Source organism: Oncorhynchus masou, unplaced genomic scaffold (assembly GCF_036934945.1).
Source record: "Oncorhynchus masou masou isolate Uvic2021 unplaced genomic scaffold, UVic_Omas_1.1 unplaced_scaffold_971, whole genome shotgun sequence".
Taxonomy (NCBI): Eukaryota; Metazoa; Chordata; class Actinopteri; order Salmoniformes; family Salmonidae; genus Oncorhynchus; species Oncorhynchus masou.
Genome location: NW_027016217.1, coordinates 218,191 through 233,980, shown reverse-complemented (window position 1 = coordinate 233,980; position 15,790 = coordinate 218,191). Strand labels below are relative to the sequence as shown.

Here is a 15,790-nt window from a genome sequence, read left to right as displayed (position 1 = left end):
TGGCACCAGGGAGAGTCAGGAGAGAAGGTCAGGGTTGGCTGGGGTAGAGGTAGTGTGGAGCTCCCTAACACGGAGGGCAAACTAATGGGACGAAGGGAGGGTGGGAGGGAGGGAGGGAGGTAGAGAAGGAAGAAAAGAGGGAGAGTTGTCCTGATGTCCTTTCTATATTATTTGATAGAGCATTGAGCTTATAACTCCAGAATAGTGGGTTTGATTCACAGGACCACCAATCCTGGATTGATTAGAGTTATGACCCCAGTGAAAAACCTCAGCTAAATGGCATATATTGTTTATATATAATAATAATAATAATAATAATATATCCCATTTAGCACTCAGTGAAAAAAGTCGGCTGGGGCCACTCACTGCATAAATGGCCCCAGTGGGATATTGTTTATATCTATTATGAGATGCAGGAAGGAAGAGGCGAGGGAGGGAGGGAGAGGATAGAGAGAAGGGTTGGGTGGGCTACTTTCTAAATGTAATTGATTACAGTTACTAGTTCAAAACTGTAATCAGTAACATAACTTGGATTACCCAAACACAATAACTTAATCTGATTACTTTTGGATTACTTTCCCTTTAAGAGGCAATATTAGAAGGAGACAAAAGTAATTCATTTAACGCATTTGGTGTGTCATCATAGTGGTCTCTGACATTTTTTTTGTCCATTAAAATAACAACAAATTGATCAGAAATTCAGTGTAGACTTTGTTAATGTTGTAAATTACTATTGTAGCTGGAAACGGCAGATTTTTTAATGGAATATCTACATAGGGGTACAGAGGCCCATTATCAGCAACCATCACTCCTGTGTTCCAATGGCACATTGTGTTAGCTAATCCAAGTTTATAATTTTGTGCTGATTAAAGAAGCAATTAAACTGGCCTTCTTTAGACTAGTTTAGTATCTGGAGCATCAGCATTTGTGGGTTTGATTACAGGCTAAAATGGCCAGAAACAAAGCATTTTCTTCTGAAACTCGTCAGTCTATTCTTGTTCAGAGACATGAAGGCTATTCCATGCGAGAAATTGTCAAGAAACTGAAGATCTCGTAAAATGCTGTGTGCTACTCCCTTCACAGAACAGCTCAAATTGGCTCTAACCAGAATAAAATAGGAGTTGGAGGCCCCGGTGCACAAGTGAGCAAGAGGACAAGTACATTAGTGTGTCTAGTTTGAGAAACAGACGCCTCACAAGTCCTCAACTGGCAGCTTCATTAAATAGTACCCACAAAACACCAGTCTCAACTTCAACAGTGAAGAGGCCTACATAAGAACCATAGGATAATATTAACAATGTGTATAAACACTGGATGACTGACAGGGGGCGCTGTTTTGAAGCCACTACGAAGCCATTTTAGTATTTCTCCTCCAGTGTAAAATTAGTATTTCTCCAATGTAAAACAAAAAGATTTTGGAAGCTATAGAAATGCATTTATTAAAGTTTACATTCATTTTTGCCAAGTATATTCTACTACAGACACCTTAATGCATACTTTTAAATTATATTATGTGAACTAAACATACAAATCAAGATTTTTTTTAGAGAGTACTAATGTTACTGTCCCAACTAAAGAAAAAAATACTAATGCATGTAATTTTGTCCTTGAAACATTGGAGAACTGCTCCTTCTCAGGAGTACCAATATGGCGGCTGCTTCAAACCTCTCAATGGCCAGTACATACAGTAGCATCAACAATCCATGATCGGGTTACAGTAGAACGGGTTACAGTAGAACGGACCAATACAGTATAGTAGCCTACATACAGTATTTGTATTAATGGCTTTGCATAAAGTATCCAAGACCGCCCTCACGTGGTTGATTACACACGTCGTAGTGGCCTGAAAAAGCAACATTGGAGTGTGATGCTGTCAACCTCTACTGCGATCTCAGAGCCGAGGATCCACACGGTGAACTGCGTGTCGGGACCAGAGAGAGAACCAACCGAACAGGCTTCTGTCATCCTTCTCATTCCGCCCAAGCCCCGGCTGAAGTCCGACGCGGTAGGTTATACCGTGCATTTTTTACCGTTCTAATCATCATGCGTTTTGCCGCGCCCTGAATAGCGGTCCATCTCTCCAATAATGGGATACGCGTTGCGATTTAGGTAGCATAATATAGCGTGGATGCATGATAGGCCTCTATATTTTCAAGTATCGTTTAAGATCCATACATTCGTATGTTTTTAGCAGTTTGTGGTAGCCCAAGCTTTTACAGCATCATGTCAGATTAGTCTGATCGTGTCATATGTTGTTTTATAGCCGACAGCAGCATCATTCACAACATGAAACCAGTTCATATTCATGTTGGACTAAATAATAACACACAGGCCTGTTTGGTTTGTTCTGTTACAGCCAATCTATTAAACTAACTATTTGACTAGGCTTAATACCAATGAATCTAGTTTGTTTTGGGTGTTTGATGTAATCCCTCTTTGTTGTTTACGATTGGAAATGGATGAAACAACAATAAACTGGGTTTAATACCACGCGATGGCAGCATTGTAACCAAGTCCGGGGTTCTTGAGAAAATGCATTGTCACTGTTCTGATGGGATCATCTGATGTCTTAACTCTATTAAACAAACAGGTTGATTTTGAGGTATTTTTATATATAGAGAGAGGAAGCTGCAAGACTGAAGTTTAAGATGTTAATGATGATCCCAAGATCCAAAGGCTTTACACAACACTCACAACAATTAGTCTTCATCCTCTTGTTTTGTAGGTGACTCTGATCCTGCACATAAAATGACCCTCCTCTTTGAAGCTCATCCTGACAGAACGTTATGTCATCTGTGATGTCTATGTCAGAATGTGGGAATCTCTGAACTCTGGTCCTTGTTGTTTTTAGGTGTGAACTTTGAACTCTGCTGAGGTGATCTGACAGGATTAGACAGACAAACAGCCAGACAGACTCAGACAGACTGTCCTCTAGCTGCCACCATGGGCTCCCTCGCCACCACTGCCACCCTGCTTTCCTTACTGCTACTGGGAGCTGTGACGGCCAGACTAGACACTAAAAACACCAAGACAGGTAAGGGACCAGGGACACGATGTTGCTGGCTGGTGGCCCTGAGCAACACATTTGACATTTGAGTCATTTAGCAGATGCTCTTATCCAGAGCGACTTGCAGGAGTAATTACAGTAGGGTTATTTACCTTGCTCTAGGGCACTTCGACAGATTTATCACCTAGTTGGCTCGGGATTCAAACCAGCGACCTTTCGGATTCTGGCCCAACGCACTTAACCATTAGGCTTCCTGCCGCCCCCAACAAAAGGGCTCAGAGGGACTTTCCTTGGATGGTTATTTTCCCTGTATGGCCAATCCAGCCAGTAATGAAAATGTATTATTTAGGGGCTCACTGGGTTCCAAAGCTCTTAACATTGAAAGGAGGAACTCACATCCACTAGACAGGACACCAGGACAGGGAAGGGACCTGTTTATCCACTAGACAGGACACCAGGACAGGTAAGGGAAGGGGCCTGTTTATCCACTAGACATGACACCAGGACAGGTAAGGGAAGGGACCTGTTTATCCACTAGACAGGACACCAGGACAGGGAAGGGGCCTGTTTATCCACTAGACATGACACCAGGACAGGTAAGGGGCCTGTTTATCCACTAGACAGGACACCAGGACAGGGAAGGGGCCTGTTTATCCACTAGACATGACACCAGGACAGGTAAGGGGCCTGTTTATCCACTATACAGGACACCAGGACAGGGAAGGGAAGGGGCCTGTTTATCCACTAGACAGGACACCAGGACAGGGAAGGGGCCTGTTTATCCACTAGACATGACACCAGGACAGGGAAGGGGCCTGTTTATCCACTAGACAGGACACCAGGACAGGGAAGGGGCCTGTTTATCCACTAGACAGGACACCAGGACAGGGAAGGGGGGCCTGTTTATCCACTAGACAGGACACCAGGACAGGGAAGGGGCCTGTTTATCCACTAGACAGGACACCAGGACAGGGAAGGGGCGTGTTTATCCACTAGACAGGACACCAGGACAGGGAAGGGAAGGGGCGTGTTTATCCACTAGACAGGACACAAGGACAGGGAAGGGAAGGGGACTGTTTATCCACTATACATGACACCAGGACAGGGAAGGGGCCTGTTTATCCACTAGACAGGACACCAGGACAGGGGGAAGGGGCCTGTTTATCCACTAGACAGGACACCAGGACAGGGAAGGGGACTGTTTATCCACTAGACAGGACACGAGGACAGGTAAGGGAAGGGGACTGTTTATCCACTAGACATGACACCAGGACAGGGAAGGGAAGGGGCCTGTTTATCCACTAGACAGGACACCAGGACAGGGAAGGGAAGGGGCCTGTTTATCCACTAGACAGGACACCAGGACAGGGAAGGGGCCTGTTTATCCACTAGACAGGACACCAGGACAGGGAAGGGGCCTGTTTATCCACTAGACAGGACACCAGGACAGGGAAGGGAAGGGGACTGTTTATCCACTAGACAGGACACCAGGACAGGTAAGGGAAGGGGCCTGTTTATCCACTAGACAGGACACCAGGACAGGGAAGGGGCCTGTTTATCCACTATACAGGACACCAGGACAGGGAAGGGAAGGGGCCTGTTTATCCACTAGACAGGACACCAGGACAGGTAAGGGAAGGGGCCTGTTTATCCACTAGACAGGACACCAGGACAGGTAAGGGAAGGGGCCTGTTTATCCACTAGACAGGACACCAGGACAGGGAAGGGGCCTGTTTATCCACTAGACAGGACACCAGGACAGGTAAGGGACCTGTTTATCCACTAGACATGACACCAGGACAGGTAAGGGACCTGTTTATCCACTAGACAAGACACCAGGACAGGGAAGGGAATGGGCCTGTTTATCCACTAGACAGGACACCAGGACAGGTAAGGGAAGGGGCCTGTTTATCCACTAGACAGGACACCAGGACAGGGAAGGGGCCTGTTTATCCACTAGACAGGACACCAGGACAGGTAAGGGACCTGTTTATCCACTAGACAGGACACCAGGACAGGTAAGGGACCTGTTTATCCACTAGACATGACACCAGGACAGGGAAGGGGCCTGTTTATCCACTAGACAGGACACCAGGACAGGGAAGGGGCCTGTTTATCCACTATACAGGACACCAGGACAGGGAAGGGGCCTGTTTATCCACTAGACATGACACCAGGACAGGTAAGGGGCCTGTTTATCCACTATACAGGACACCAGGACAGGGAAGGGAAGGGGACTGTTTATCCACTAGACAGGACACCAGGACAGGTAAGGGAAGGGGCCTGTTTATCCACTAGACAGGACACCAGGACAGGGAAGGGGCCTGTTTATCCACTATACAGGACACCAGGACAGGGAAGGGAAGGGGCCTGTTTATCCACTAGACAGGACACCAGGACAGGGAAGGGACCTGTTTATCCACTAGACAGGACACCAGGACAGGGAAGGGAAGGGGCCTGTTTATCCACTAGACAGGACACCAGGACAGGGAAGGGAAGGGGCCTGTTTATCCACTAGACAGGACACCAGGACAGGGAAGGGGCCTGTTTATCCACTAGACAGGACACCAGGACAGGGAAGGGACCTGTTTATCCACTAGACATGACACCAGGACAGGTAAGGGACCTGTTTATCCACTAGACAAGACACCAGGACAGGGAAGGGAAGGGGCCTGTTTATCCACTAGACAGGACACCAGGACAGGGAAGGGGCCTGTTTATCCACTAGACAGGACACCAGGACAGGGAAGGGGCCTGTTTATCCACTAGACAGGACACCAGGACAGGGAAGGGAAGGGGCCTGTTTATCCACTAGACAGGACACCAGGACAGGGAAGGGAAGGGGCCTGTTTATCCACTAGACAGGACACCAGGACAGGGAAGGGAAGGGCCTGTTTATCCACTAGACAGGACACAAGGACAGGGAAGGGGCCTGTTTATCCACTAGACAGGACACCAGGTAAGGGAAGAGGCCTGTTTATCCACTAGACAGGACACCAGGACAGGGAAGGGAATGGCCTATTTATCCACTAGACAGGACACCAGGACAGGTAAGGGAAGGGGCCTGTTTATCCACTAGACAGGACACAAGGACAGGTAAGGGAAGGGGACTGTTTATCCACTAGACAGGACACCAGGACAGGGAAGGGATCCAGGGGACTGTTTATCCACTAGACAGGACACCAGGACAGGGAAGGGGCCTGTTTATCCACTAGACAGGACACCAGGACAGGGAAGGGCCTGTTTATCCACTAGACAGGACACCAGGACAGGGAAGGGCCTGTTTATCCACTAGACAGGACACCAGGACAGGGAAGGGAAGGGCACTGTTTATCCACTAGACAGGACACAAGGACAGGGAAGGGGCCTGTTTATCCACTAGACAGGACACCAGGACAGGGAAGGGCCTGTTTATCCACTAGACAGGACACCAGGACAGGGAAGGGCCTGTTTATCCACTAGACAGGACACCAGGACAGGGAAGGGAATGGGCCTGTTTATCCACTAGACAGGACACAAGGACAGGGAAGGGGCCTGTTTATCCACTAGACAGGACACCAGGACAGGGAAGGGCCTGTTTATCCACTAGACAGGACACCAGGACAGGGAAGGGGCCTGTTTATCCACTAGACAGGACACCAGGACAGGGGAAGGGGCCTGTTTATCCACTAGACAGGACACCAGGACAGGGAAGGAAGGGGCCTGTTTATCCACTATACAGGACACCAGGACAGGTAAGGAGGGGCCTGTTTATCCACTAGACAGGACACCAGGACAGGTAAAGGGAAGGGGCCTGTTTATCCACTAGACAGGACACCAGGACAGGGAAGGGAAGGGGCCTGTTTATCCACTAGACAGGACACCAGGACAGGGAAGGGAGGGGCCTGTTTATCCACTAGACAGGACACCAGGACAGGTAAGGGAAGGGGCCTGTTTATCCACTAGACAGGACACCAGGACAGGGAAGGGAAGGGGCCTGTTTATCCACTAGACAGGACACCAGGACAGGGAAGGGAAGGGGCCTGTTTATCCACTAGACAGGACACCAGGACAGGTAAGGGAAGGGGCCTGTTTATCCACTAGACAGGACACCAGGACAGGGAAGGGAAGGGGCCTGTTTATCCACTAGACAGGACACCAGGACAGGGAAGGGAAGGGGCCTGTTTATCCACTAGACAGGACACCAGGACAGGGAAGGGGCCTGTTTATCCACTAGACAGGACACCAGGACAGGTAAGGGAAGGGGCCTGTTTATCCACTAGACAGGACACCAAGACAGGGAAGGGAAGGGGCCTGTTTATCCACTAGACAGGACACCAAGACAGGGAAGGGAAGGGGCCTGTTTATCCACTAGACAGGACACCAGGACAGGTAAGGGCCTGTTTATCCACTAGACAGGACACCAGGACAGGGAAGGGGCCTGTTTATCCACTAGACAGGACACCAGGACAGGTAAGGGACCTGTTTATCCACTAGGACAGGACACCAGGAGACAGGACAGGGGAAGGGAAGGGGCCTGTTTATCCACTAGACAGGACACCAGGACAGGGAAGGGGCCTGTTTATCCACTAGACAGGACACCAGGACAGGTAAGGGGCCTGTTTATCCACTAGACAGGACACCAGGACAGGGAAGGGGCCTGTTTATCCACTAGACAGGACACCAGGACAGGGAAGGGAAGGGGCCTGTTTATCCACTAGACAGGACACCAGGACAGGGAAGGGGACTGTTTATCCACTAGACAGGACACCAGGACAGGGAAGGGGCCTGTTTATCCACTAGACAGGACACCAGGACAGGGAAGGGGGGACCTGTTTATCCACTAGACAGGACACCAGGACAGGGAAGGGAAGGGGCCTGTTTATCCACTAGACAGGACACCAGGACAGGGAAGGGGCCTGTTTATCCACTAGACAGGACACCAGGACAGGGAAGGGAAGGGGCCTGTTTATCCACTAGACAGGACACCAGGACAGGGAAGGGGCCTGTTTATCCACTAGACAGGACATGGGAAGGGGCAGGATGACATTAGACAAGGATAGTTTGTCATGGAGGCATTAGGATACATTCTTAATGGAATCTGAGACCTTTTTTGGGGAGTGGGGATCCGTAGAGTCAAAGGTACTGTGTGAAGAGTGTTTAGGTTTATTGGTGTAGTTCTGTGCTTTTTTGGCACTGGGTTTAGGCCTTAGTTAATTAGTAACAAAGAATGTTACTTTTGTACTCTAATACATTGCCTTGCGAAAGTATTCGGCCCCCTTGAACTTTGCGACCTTTTGCCACATTTCAGGCTTCAAACATAAAGATATAAAACTGTATTTTTTTGTGAAGAATCAACAACAAGTGTGACACAATCATGAAGTGGAACGACATTTATTGGATATTTCAAACTTTTTTAACAAATCAAAAACTGAAAAATTGTGCCTGCAAAATTATTCAGCCCCCTTAAGTTAATACTTTGTAGCGCCACCTTTTGCTGCGATTACAGCTGTAAGTCGCTTGGGGTATGTCTCTATCAGTTTTGCACATCGAGAGACTGAAACTTTTTCCCATTCCTCCTTGCAAAACAGCTCGAGCTGAGTGAGGTTGGATGGAGAGCATTTGTGAACAGCAGTTTTCAGTTCTTTCCACAGATTCTCGTTTGGATTCAGGTCTGGACTTTGACTTGGCCATTCTAACACCTGGATATGTTTATTTTTGAACCATTCCATTGTAGATTTTGCTTTATGTTTTGGATCATTGTCTTGTTGGAAGACAAATCTCCGTCCAGGTCTCATGTCTTTTGCAGACTCCATCAGGTTTTCTTCCAGAATGGTCCTGTATTTGGCTCCATCCATCTTCCCATCAATTTTAACCATCTTCCCTGTCCCTGCTGAAGAAAAGCAGGCCCAAACCATGATGCTGCCACCACCATGTTTGACAGTGGGTATGGTGTGTTCAGGGTGATGGGCTGTGTTGCTTTTACGCCAAACATAACGTTTTGCGTTGTTGCCAAAAAGTTCAATTTTGGTTTCATCTGACCAGAGCACCTTCTTCCACATGTTTGGTGTGTCTCCCAGGTGGCTTGTGGCAAACTTTAAACGACACTTTTTATGGATATCTTTAAGAAATGGCTTTCTTCTTACCACTCTTCCATAAAGGCCAGATTTGTGCAATATACGACTGATTGTTGTCCTATGGACAGAGTCTCCCACCACAGCTGTAGATCTCTGCAGTTCATCCAGAGTGATCATGGGCCTCTTGGCTGCATCTCTGATCAGTCTTCTCCTTGTATGAGCGGAAAGTTTAGAGGGACGGCCAGGTCTTGGTAGATTTGCAGTGGTCTGATACTCCTTCCATTTCAATATTATCGCTTGCACAGTGCTCCTTGGGATGTTTAAAGCTTGGGAAATCTTTTTGTATCCAAATCCGGCTTTAAACTTCTTCACAAAAGTATCTCGGACCTGCCTGGTGTGTTCCTTGTTCTTCATGATGTTCTCTGCGCTTTTAACGGACCTCTGAGACTATCACAGTGCAGGTGCATTTATACAGAGACTTGATTACACACAGGTGGATTGTATTTATCATCATTAGTCATTTAGGTCAACATTGGATCATTCAGAGATCCTCACTGAACTTCTGGAGAGAGTTTGCTGCACTGAAAGTAAAGGGGCTGAATAATTTTGCACGCCCAATTTTTCAGTTTTTGATTTGTTAAAAAAGTTTGAAATATCCAATAAATGTCGTTCCACTTCATGATTGTGTCCCACTTGTTGTTGATTCTTCACAAAAAAATACAGTTTTATATCTTTATGTTTTGAAGCCTGAAATGTGGCAAAAGGTCGCAAAGTTCAAGGGGGCCGAATACTTTCGCAAGGCACTGTACATAGATTTGACAGATTTCAGCCGAGAATCTGTATTAAACTATTTTCAAATGTGTGACCTAAATTTTAAGTGGAATCAGGTTATATGAAAAATAGACTATCCATTGAGATAAAAAATATATATTTTTGTGGAAGAGTATTAAAAGTACAACAACTAAAATCTCCCCCCCCCCCCAGTGTTCCTGGACAAGCAGGAGGCCAGTGAAGTGATCACCTTATCCCGCCAGAAGAGGGCCAACGTGGGCAACGAGGAGAGCCTGCTCCCTGCCAATCTGGAGAGGGAGTGTCTGGAGGAGGTCTGCAACTACGAGGAGGCCAGGGAGATCTTCCAGGACTCCTACCGCACGGTGGGCCAATGCTCCCTCTTCCCACTGAACAGATTTCTTTCCTCACACCTCCCTCTATTAGACTCCCTTCTTTCCTCACCTCCTTCAGCTCATCCTCCTTTCCTCACACCTCCCTCTATTAGACTCCCTTCTTTCCTCACCTCCTTCAGCTCATTCCTTCCTTTTCTCACCTCAGACATCCTCTTTAACAACCTCCAAACCTTCCTCCTTTCCTTGCTTCTCTCCACTCATCTCCTTTTTTAAATCTATCTTCTTGCTTCTGATGATTCTGTAGACATTTTGAATCAAACTGACAGTGGACTTCTGATGATTCTGTAGACATTTTGAATCAAACTGACAGTGGACTTTGTTTTGATCTTTCAGGATATCTTCTGGTCAGTCTACATAGGTAAGTGTAATGATTTTGACTGACGTTCTCTTGGAACATATCAGAGTACTTAGTATTTTGGGTTACCACTCAGTTGAAATCCATGTGATTTGGTGTGACAGTTAAAATAGCTTCACCCAAGAACACGTGTCTTGTATTACTGAATGTACCATTTGACTGGCTGTGTTGTTAACCCTGTGTGTGTACAGATGGGGACCAGTGTGCAGAGAAGCCGTGTAAGAATGGAGCCATGTGCTCAGACAGCGTGGGGGGATACGACTGTGTCTGTAAGTCAGGCTTCTTTGGAGTCCACTGTGAGACAGGTGAGAGACGTGAAGGACCCAACACCGAGTTGGTGGGGAACTCATGTTGTAAAAAACGTCAACAGTGAAGAAGCCTCTCCACCTTTCTCTGTCTTTCTCTCTGTGTGTGATTGTAGATCAGACAGTGTGTATGTTGGACAAGACCAAGGGCTGCAGTCAGTTCTGTAAGCCAGGATACCAGTCCTATGAGTGTTCCTGTGCCCGTGGCTGGAAACTAGAGGAGAAGGAGAGGGTGAAGTGTATTCCTGCAGGTCAGTCACCATATACTACTATGCTATACTATATTATGCTATCCTATATGTTAAGTGATTCTGTACTGTGCTATGATACTCTAGCCTCATACGCAACATCCTGATCTCACTAGCGGATAGTGAAACAGAATGTAAGCTTGCGAGATCAGGATGGTTCGTACGAGGCTAATGCTATGCTATACTAGATACTAAACTGTACTATATTAAACTATACTCAGTAATTCTCCCTCCATCCCTCTCTCAGTGACATTCCCCTGTGGGAAGGTGAACAGCCTAAGCCAGTGGACAAAGAGACAGTCAACCAACATCGCCAGCAACTTTGAGGGACTAGCCTGCAACTCTGGAGAGTGTCCCTGGCAGGTAGGAAAACACACACCACTATGAGACACACACACACACACACAATTCAAAGTAGGTACACACTGTCCACTGACAGGCACTACTATGCTCTCAGATTCATTTTTCTCATGAAGTCGACCCCTCACTATGAAAGCTGCAGCACATGAACCCAATATTCCCATAGTTGTGATCATGTATTTTGCGGTGTCATCTCTGCTGTATATTGTAACTGTTGTGTTGTCATTAGGCCATTCTGAAGAGTACAGAGTCTGTAGGGTTCTGTAGTGGTGTCATTCTGAAGGAGAACCTGGTTCTAACTACAGCCCAGTGTGCCCAGAAATACGTCAACTTCCAGGTGGCTGTCGGTGAGTGCTCATCATGGGGCATCATGTCCAGTCTACAGGCTCAGGCTCCACTGGTTGTGGAAGTGGTGTGTGTGTGTGTGTGCGTGTGTGTGTGTGTGTGTGCATTCCTGCGTGTGTGTGCATTCCTGCGTGTGTGTGCATTCCTGCGTGTGTGTGCGTGTGTGTGTGTGTGCATTCCTGGTGTATTCCTGTTTTTTCCTGATTTGCTTTACAGTATGTGTTCCTTCATTGATTTTGAGTTTTTGATTTGCTTTGCAGTCCTTCATTGATTTTGAGTACCCCCTCCCCTCCCAGGCAAGCGCCTAACCGCATCTGAAGATGGCGAACAGACGCTCTATGTCCAAGTCGTCCACGTCCACCCCCGCTACGTACCCGGTCGCCCTGACAACGACCTGGCCGTCCTCGAGCTCCGCGAGCGCATCGTCTATAAGAAACATGTGGTCGCTGCCTGCCTGCCCGAACGTGACTTTGCAGAGGTCGTCCTGATGACTGGCGAGTATCCGGCCGTGGTCACTGGCTGGAAGGACCCCGTGGACGCCACGGAGGTCCAAGGCCCGCTCACTCTCAACCACCTGGCATATGAGCGTTTGCCCCAGTGTGTGGAGAGGCACCCGGGGTTGGTCACCAACAAGATGGGCTGTACGACGGTGAGACCCAAGGCTGACTGCATCCTGGGGCCAGGGAGTCCCATCCTATCTCTCCACAGGGAGGTGTTCTATCTGACCGGGGTAGTCTCCAGACCAGCAGGGGCAGACTGTAGTCAGGGTTACATCTACCAGAAGGTGTCCCGTTTCCTGCTCTGGCTGCAGCCCCTTATGGACTCACGCTAAGGGGGCTCTGAATCCCAAATCAACCCCTAGTCCCCACCCCCTATGCAGTAGGGTAGATCTGAGAGGATTGGAATGATGTCCTTTAAGCTATATGGCGCCAATTCCCGTCTGGCCTATCAGAAGGCCAGATGGAGCTACCACCATATTGCTTATACCGGTCCAATCCTCTCAGATCTATGTAAGTGCTTTGTGGCTAGGGGCTAGGGGTTTGGGATTTGGGATTCAGGGGTAGTGATCAGGGGGAGGGAGGGTACAGGGAAGAGAGGGAGAGGTTGAGGGGGTTAGGAGAATAATTGTGAGGGTTGATGGTATTGGACAACGGCTTAAATGGATAGGAATTAGGGAAGACAAGACAGGGAGAACGGATGTGACACTGTCAAGGAAATAAATAAAGGGAGGATATGGTAATATTGGATAGAGGTGGAAAGGGATAGGGGTCGTGTGGGAGGAGAAGAGGAGGGAGGGAAGAAAGCTGAACAGGGAGCAATGATGAAGGAGGGACAACACAACGTAAAGAGAGGGCCAGAGAAAATGGGGGAAATTGAGATGCATTCCGTTTGTGTAACATACCTTACTCTTATCTTAGGTCCTTTTTCATTGGAAGGGTCTGGTTGTCCATATGGCTGATGTCTTTTGCTTAAATTATCCGTTGTCGTTTTAATTTTTCAAAATTCTAATTAGGCCTATAGGTTGATTTCCACCTATCGTATAGTATATGAGTTGGGGGTACTTGAGAAGACTCATGAGCCCATAAGCTTACTGGTAAAATGTACATGCGGGGGTATTTCAGGGCTTCTCGAGGCAAAGCAAAATTCTGTTGATGGTACAGTTAGCGAAAAAGGTTGGGAACCACTGCCCTAATGAACACAACCCACATCTGTGTAGTTCTCTGTTTATCCCACAAGGTGGCGGACCTTTCATTAAAATACTATTGTATCATGTCCTGCCAAATATAGTACCTGGCTGACTGCAGATAGACTAGGGGAACATTAAATAATGCAGCATGCGTGTTCTGTTGCTCTTGTCTCACTCTTAACTGATGTTCTTTTCTTGGAGAGAAGGGTTGGTAATTGCACTGTATACCTTTTAATGTTAATCACTTTACTAAGAATGTATTAATAAAAGTTCACCTCTGATCTGGTGTCAGTTTAATGAATTACTGAGGAATATGGGTCAATGTTCTGCAGCGCATTAAGGAACATCTCCGTCAAAGTAAATGTGTCACAATGACGACGAGTGAAGCCGTCTATAACTCTGCAATGCCGTCAACTGTAGCCTACGTTGATCTCCCGCACCTTCTCAAAGCTCTTATATGGATCAGAACCACTGCTTTTCCTGGTGGTGTAAAGGACTTTCACTAGCACGCCGAGAGCAATCTAGCAAGAAGCAGGAGACTCACACAGACAGATTTGGTGATCTTATCTGTAATAGCTGGCATTTGAGTCTAGAATGATCACTTCTACTCCCACTGCTACAGACGCTGCATCATTTCACTATCGTGTCTAATATCAAGCTGCCATCACAGCCACATTCCCCCTAGCGTTGTTTGGCAACATTTTCCCACAATCCATTGCAAAGACACTACTCTCCATCTTCTCACAGCCTCCTTGGCGACCTCGGCCTGGTCCGGGACAGCTCCCAGCCTCCTGTGTAACCCAAGAAAGAGAGGCAGAGCAAGGGAAGAAAGACAAAGAAAAGAAAGGAGAGACGCCAAATGGCCAATAACAGAACCTTTCCTGACACTTTTGATCGGGCACTTGAAAAGGGAGTCGGAACACCCCTGCCAAAGCCTGGGGGCCCTCGCCGCTTTGGGGCCCTGGTTGCCATGGCATTCTCCTAGGAGATGTCTCCTGGCTCCAAAATATGCCCCCAGCTCCTTTAGCCTCTGTCCAATAGAGATGAATTTGAGTGGAGCTCCTTCCTTCCTGTGCCTGTCCCCGTGTGCTGGCCCTGCCACATCCTTTCGCACCGCAGTCCTGAGACAAGCACACCAGTACTGCCCAGCCCTGCAGGGAAATGGGCAATGTGTAGAAAACAACGCGGACACTTCAGGTGGATACACAGCAGTGTTGCCAGATGTAATTGACACTTTCACACAGAAACTGAGCAAAATTCCCACCAAATCTACTATAAGGCAGCATTCACACAGGCAGCCCAATTATGATATTTTTTTCACTAATTGGTCTTTTGAACAATCATATTAGCTCTGAGAAGATCTGATGTGAAAGAAATCTGATGTGATTGGTCAAAAGACCAATTAGTGTAAAAAATTTCAGAATTGGGCTGTAAACGTAGTCAAAGTAGTCAAATTGTAAGATGGAAAAAATTCCCCCAATATGGCAACTCTAATGTAGAGAATGAAAAAGGAGGTGGCGAGAGGTAGCGGTTTAGGGAATGAGACTCACTGGGTTTGATGAAAAGGTGAGAATGGAGGAACATGAGAGAGTCTGTTATTGATGTGACAGAGAGAAGTGGGATTATGGCCCTTAATATAAAGTGCTCTCACTTTGAGCTGACAGAAAAAAACATTGCAATGTGATAGAGACAGCTGGGGAATATAGTTAACAGTGATTACGCCCCAAATGGCACCCTATTCCCTAAGTAGTGCACTATATTTGACCAGGGTCTGTAAAAGTAGTGCACTGTAAAAGGAATAGGGTGTCATTTCAGGACAAAGCCAGTATCTACATAGCTGTACTCATCTTCAGAGAGAGAGAGAGTTTAGGGGCAATGTGTAGGTTGGTGGTCTATCCTGTCAGTGTACTTAACTATAAATCGGACTGCTGCCCTACAAAACTGTAATCCACTAGCTACCCCATAACCCCCTATTCTAGCCACATGCTGTGACCTCAAATCCACCATGTCTCCTGCTGAGGATATGATGGTGTGTGTGTGTTTGTGTTGGGGGGCTCGGGGTAACATCAAATGACCCTGTCTTTGTAAGGATTATCTGTCTGCAATATGTCTGAGCCTGTATATGAGGTCATATGTCAAAGAGTGAAAGTGTGTGTGTGTGTGTCCGTGCATGCCTGCATGGGCGCGGGTGAGTGCGTGCAAATGCATATATATGTGTGTGTGTGTGTGTGTGTGTGTGTGTG

The 15,790-nt window shown here is 47.3% G+C and overlaps 1 protein-coding gene across 1 annotated transcript; it reads left to right on the top strand.

Moving 5' to 3' along the window:
• Nucleotides 1-1,812: 1,812 nt before the first annotated feature.
• On the top strand, nt 1,813-13,828 carry LOC135538473 (coagulation factor X-like). Its single transcript, XM_064964362.1, has 9 exons — nt 1,813-2,005; nt 2,852-3,034; nt 10,048-10,217; nt 10,581-10,605; nt 10,794-10,907; nt 11,024-11,158; nt 11,403-11,518; nt 11,745-11,862; nt 12,157-13,828. Exons 2-9 carry the CDS (start codon nt 2,944-2,946, stop codon nt 12,690-12,692), a joined length of 1,305 nt encoding a protein of 434 aa, XP_064820434.1. The 5' UTR covers nt 1,813-2,005; nt 2,852-2,943; the 3' UTR covers nt 12,693-13,828.
• The last annotated feature ends 1,962 nt before the right edge of the window (nt 13,829-15,790 follow it).